This window comes from Phoca vitulina, unplaced genomic scaffold (genome assembly GCF_004348235.1).
Source record: "Phoca vitulina isolate PV1807 unplaced genomic scaffold, GSC_HSeal_1.0 scaffold25, whole genome shotgun sequence".
NCBI classification, from domain to species: domain Eukaryota; kingdom Metazoa; phylum Chordata; class Mammalia; order Carnivora; family Phocidae; genus Phoca; species Phoca vitulina.
In genome coordinates, this window is record NW_022589728.1 from 29405958 (window position 1) to 29411957 (window position 6000).

General features: G+C 32.8%; 1 protein-coding gene across 2 annotated transcripts in view; it reads left to right on the forward strand.

The window, feature by feature from the left end:
* The window catches only part of ZBTB10 (zinc finger and BTB domain containing 10), a 32594-nt gene extending 29141 nt beyond the window's left edge, over positions 1-3453 (forward strand). For both annotated transcript variants that reach the window (XM_032421538.1, XM_032421537.1), the window contains exons 4-6: positions 706-882; positions 1094-1266; positions 1527-3453. In XM_032421538.1, the coding sequence (XP_032277429.1) occupies positions 706-882; positions 1094-1266; positions 1527-1832 (656 nt within the window). In that variant the 3' untranslated portion in view covers positions 1833-3453. The remainder of the gene's footprint in view (positions 1-705; positions 883-1093; positions 1267-1526) is intronic.
* The last annotated feature ends 2547 nt before the right edge of the window (positions 3454-6000 follow it).

A 6000-nucleotide genomic window follows, 5' to 3' on the forward strand; every position in this document is an offset into this window, starting at 1 on the left:
ATTGCCAAAGGATTCCTGGAGCCAGGTAAAGACATACATATTCAAGAAGGAATCCTATCTAGGAGGCATCTGGCTGGCTTATGATAGAGCATGCAACTCTTGATCTCAGTGTTGTAAGTTGGAGCCTCACATTGGGTGTAGAGATTACTTAAAAATAAAATCTTAAAAAAAAAAAGGAGGGGGGAGGGAATGCTATCCAGAGGAGGTAATTCTTATCTTAGCTAGTCTGAAGATCCTTAGGCACAAATTCCTTAAGGGACATTGACTATTTTGATTCTACTTTTCGGATTTTCACTTAAGGATGGAGTTAGAAAGAGAGGTTTATATTCTTCATTCTTAGTCCATTTTTCTATACTGATAAGTCTTAAAACAAGATTATGTGATTGGAGACAATAAGGAGACTATCCTGTTCCAAAGCTGGGCTTCAGGGTGACAGTTATTAAGAGAGTTCTGTTTTGAATATCTTTGAAGTACAGTATAAAAGAGTAGTTTCATGTGGTCTCCATGCACTATTAAATGAAGTATGAAGACATTTCGGTTTCAGACTACACTGTAGAGATTTTTATCTAGCTATTTATAATAAGCTATTCTATCATAATGCTCATAAGATATAATAAATTTATTTTCTGGGGTTATTTTTTATTCTAATAAGAGACAGATTTTCATTACCATCATTACATCAAAATCACTTTTCAATTGTATTAGGTACTTCACATGATTTCAAGTATGGCCTGATGCCTGGCCCTTCAAGTGATTTTAAGTATGGATTGCTACCAGGTACTTCAAATGATTTCAAGTATGGATTGCTACCAGGTGCTTCAAATGATTTCAAGTATGGATTATTGCCTGAATCTTGGCCAAAACAAGAAACTTGGGAAAATGGCAAGTATTAGTCAACTGAATTCTACAGAAATTTTAAAATGATTTTTCACAGTTAAAAGCTTCCATGTTCTGGGTTTTAAAAAAATTAAGATACTGGTAGTCCTATAATAATCCCTATTCCTAGGGATAGACAAGCTTTTGATAGCAGGTTTTCTGTTCAGTATATAATTGCTTTGTGTGTGTTTGTTTTGGTTTTTTTTTATTCTCAAAGGTGAATCATCTCTAATCATGAACAAGTTAAAATGCCCTCATTGTAGCTATGTAGCCAAATACAGACGAACACTAAAAAGGCATTTGCTCATTCATACGGGAGTCAGATCATTTAGCTGTGATATTTGTGGAAAACTGTTTACTCGCAGAGAACATGTGAAAAGACATTCCCTGGTAAGTAACTTTAAATGTAACTGATCTTTGAGATAAAATATATGTCAGTGAAGTTTAAGGTATTTTAACACTGTTACCTGAATTTTGGGAAGGTTGATTATTAAATTGCTTTAAACAAATTATGTGATTTATGAACTGAACTTTATACAGAAAAACAAGGGTATCATTCACTCATTATTAAATGGGTGGTTTAATTGAATGGTTGAAATGCATTATTGTCTATACTGTCCTTATATTGGATTTTTCCCCCCTTTAATTAGGTGCATAAAAAGGATAAAAAATACAAATGTATGGTGTGTAAGAAGATCTTCATGTTAGCAGCCAGTGTTGGAATAAGACATGGATCTCGACGCTATGGTGTTTGTGTAGACTGTGCAGATAAATCACAGCCAGGAGGGCAAGAAGGTGTAGATCAGGGACAGGATACAGATTTCCCTCGGGATGAAGAATATGAAGAGAATGAAGTAGGAGAAGCTGATGAAGAGCTGGTTGATGATGGAGAAGATCAGAATGATCCATCTCGATGGGATGAATCAGGAGATGTTTGTATGTCTCTAGATGATTAACTGACCTATACTCCTCAAGGATGCTGCATTTGGACATAATATGAATCGACAATTTGAATTGTTGAACTTGAAGGCTTGCAAAATATGGTACATGCTGGATGGTAGTTATGTTGCTGTGAAAACTGTAGGGTCAAAAAGCCTTATAGCAAAAAAAAAATTTTTTTTATATTTGCACAGGACTGTACAGCAAACAACCTTGTGGTTGGATTACATGGAGTCCCCACATCTTCAGTCAGTTATCAAAGTAAAAGTATTTTTTATTTATAGGATATACAGTAACTACTTGGGTCCTACGAATATATTGTACCTATCCTTAAAGAGCTTACGTTCATGTGCCACTTTAACATGAATGAAGAAAATCCATTTTTAAGACTACAGTGACAGCTGACCCAATTACCCTGTCCATCAAACCACTCAGGCTAGTTTGTACTAGTAGAGTTTTGTTTCTATTTTTATTTTTATTAATTTTATTTTTTTTAATACAGATTTTCAGTGAGGGGCCTTTTCAACCCCATTGGTTCTACTTTTCTGTATTTTTCCATTTTAATTTGCTTCATAACTTAAACCAAGTCTCTTCTAGTCTTAGATATTATTTCTCAATTTTGTGCTGATGGGCATGTTTATAAGAACTGGAGAGGTAATTTATTGGAATGAACTGACTTCCTCCATTCCCCCTTTCCTTTTTGACATGAATTTTACTACTTCACAAATGAAGAAATGATGTTGCAAAGTTAACGTGACGAAGTTGACAAATACCACTAAAATGATTATGATTTAGAAGTAACTTTCTCCTGCTGCTCTAATCTGATAAATGGTTATTACATGACGTTTTCTGACATGGTATTCGGTTTTGGGTATCTGTTACTTTGGCACTATTCTTGTTTGCCTCTTTATTTTTGCCAGTGTACTATACCTCAGTCCTATTTGAAAAGACAGAAATCTAATCAAAAGAAAAGTCATAGAAACAATAAGTAAAATGATTTGTTTCCTAATTTGACCTCCATGTCCAGTTTGGTTAGCTTGTTATGCGATATAAGTGAAATATCAGGTTTTTACTCCTGTGCCCTTTTTATCATTAAAAAAAACACAAAAAGTGCATTCTCTTTTGTTTGATACTTACTGGGATATTGAGCGTTTTGAAATTATGATAATTATTTTTTCAATTCCTCAACATTTTACTACATCTTCATATTTAGTCTTTCTGGTAGTCACCATGATTCAACAGTCTGCAAAAATCTTACAAATAAAATATTGAGAGGCTTTACAATTATTCTGTTAACTAAATTCTTCAAGGTACAAGGGGTGATATATTAAATTGAAATTGTCAGATTTATTTAGTCTGACAGATGAATTAGCTGATAAACTCACAGCAGCATTTCACATAATTAATATTAACATGCATGTCATTTATCAGGAACATATTGTATATTATATAAGATTGAGGGATATCATATTTTCAGCTTTCTTTTAAATAGAAATTGAGTATATTTTCCTATTTTATATCAGGTCACTAAATTATGCTATTTGTGTGGAAAAAATTGCTAAGTACACTTTGACAGACATAATCCTTTGGTGCTCCATCTGATCAAAGTTGAAAGGTTGATTTTTTTTTTTTTTTTTTTAAAGAGACAAGCTTTCTCATTGTCTCCAATTTCGGTAGTATAATGGTTTAATGTTAGACATTGATGTTTCTGCTTGGATAAATCAAAGATAAAAAGTACAGTTACATGGTTAGATACATATTTTGTCATCTAAACTTTATTGTAGTTTCTACATAACTGTAAAACTGACATGAATAGTTTGGTTTGATTTTTGTTTAAGACTGAAGAGTACATCTTATTTCTCAGTGTTCTAGACAAATGAGTATAATGTAATTCTGGTGGGGTCCAAAGTAGACGTTAGTTGGGCAAAGATACTATGAATGAAAAAGTATTTTAAACGTAAAATGTTCTGCTTTGTGAATATGTAAGTATAGTATAAAGATTTCTTTCATCCCATTTATCCCCCTCCTTTAAAATAAACCATAGTTTACAATTGGTAGATCTGTCTATATATAAATATATATTAAAGAGAAAAGATATATATCTGAAAATCACCTAAATCTGCTTTATTAGACTACAGTTCACTTATTGCATAGAAACTGGACTTGGCTTTACATTCTTATGTACTTTTACTTTTCCTCAAGATATGAACTTACTCTCTTTAAACTGAATTTTCTTTTACTACTTAAATCATTTATGTATATCTGGTAAATTATGACCAAATTTTTGTTAGATTGCATACAGTAAATTGAAATACACACTTGGTACACTACGGGATTGTTGTGCTTTTGTTTGGTTTTAGTTGGAAACAAGGTTTGATGTAGATGGCTTGTTACTGTTAATTTAAAATATTCTATAATTGTCCATTACCTTTTATGTTGTATTGTGACAGATTTGGCTATATTTTTAGTCAACTGAAATATGATACTTTAAAAGTTTGTGTTTAGAAAGGTAATCCAAAGGAATGTTTATACTCTTGAATATATTAGCCTCAGCCTATATAAAAATTTCTTCTTTAAAGTAAACATTTTACCAGAAACAGAATTGACAGATTTTTCTACTTGCTGACTGCCTAACTTATTTGTTTCATGATCTCGAGGGACTGCCTTTTCCCTTCTAGGTCTTTTTTTAAAAAATAGTTTTAGTACTAAGGTATACTACTGGACGTTTCTATTTTTTTTTTTTTAAGTATATTCTTTTTCTGACTTACAGTACAATTTCAGGAAGTTGATAGATACTAAGAACTTATGATTGGTCTCAGAGGTGACAATGGAATACTCATAATTTTGTCTGTGGAGCCCTGGCAGAATTATGTGTTACACATTTGCTGAATTTTTCTCTTGTAACTTATATTTTAAATGAAACATATTTTAGAGCTGTAATTTTAATGAAGAGGAAAAATATAAACTGTTTCTTTCCTATTCACTCTAGTAACAGACCCTCTCCTATAAATTAAGATCATGTATTCTTTCTTAGGGTTCTCAGAGACAGTTACTTCCATATGGTCCCTGCTTTGTCATTGTTCCTGGCCCTCATTTTTCATATTCACTAGATATGTTGCTAATTTTAGTGCCCTAGCAATTAAGAGCTTAAAAAAACTGTAGGAAGGGGAAACTGAACACTAATAAATAGCTTTGAAATTTGGGGGGAAAACACTAGCTGGTTTTGGTAGAGCCATCCTGATGGAGAAGAGGGAGATAGAATGAGTGAATTCACGTAAAGTGCTTCCAACACTGGTACATAATAGAGGCCTAATACATCTTAGTTTAATAATAGATGCAAAACCAAGAGGAAAGGGGGAGAAAACAGAAAATGAAAGGATCAGGGTTGGGAAATCTATAGTCATACAATAAAGTGTAAAAGGCCTGAAGATGACAGGGGAAAGTGTGATGGAAGAGGAGTTTTAAAAAAAGTCATAAATTTTAAAACTTTGGTAAGCTTTATGTATATTTTTAGGATTTTGTCAACATAGAGTTTATTTTTCTGAATAATGATTCCAAAAGCTAACTTTTTTTTTTTTTTTTAGTGCCTACATGTGCCATTGAGCTTTACATTATTTTCTCTAATTCCCAATAAGGTAGGTGCTATTGTCTCCATTTTATAGAAGAGAAAGGCTCCAAGAAATTTGCACAATATAACTTGCCCGATATAACACAGCTACTAAGTGGTAGAGCTGGGTTTTGACCAGATTTGATTTTGAATGAAGCCCATCCTCTTTTTAGGGGGCTCTATTAACTGCCTCATTAAACAACTTTTGTAGAGTTTCAGGGCTTTAAAGGAGTTTGTATGGAGACCTATTTTCCCTGTAAACCATCTATGTTAGGAATTTGAGTGTCTAATCTTTCCTTCCCCAAATACCCTTATCACTCTTTTCCTCCTAATAAAGCAGTTTTGTCACCTGGCTAGAAATAAGATACCTGACCTCAGTGTAGCACATGCTATTAATTGGCTGTGGCATTTTTTTTTTTTAAAGGATGGTTTTAAAGTGAAGAACTAGACGTGAACCCCAGTTTTTGTGCCGTTCAGTCACCCAGATCCTTAAACTTAACTATGGTACATAATATATGTGCTTAGAACTAACAGGTGTTTTTTCGTAGTCACTTTTAGGATTTAAAGTGGAAAATTTT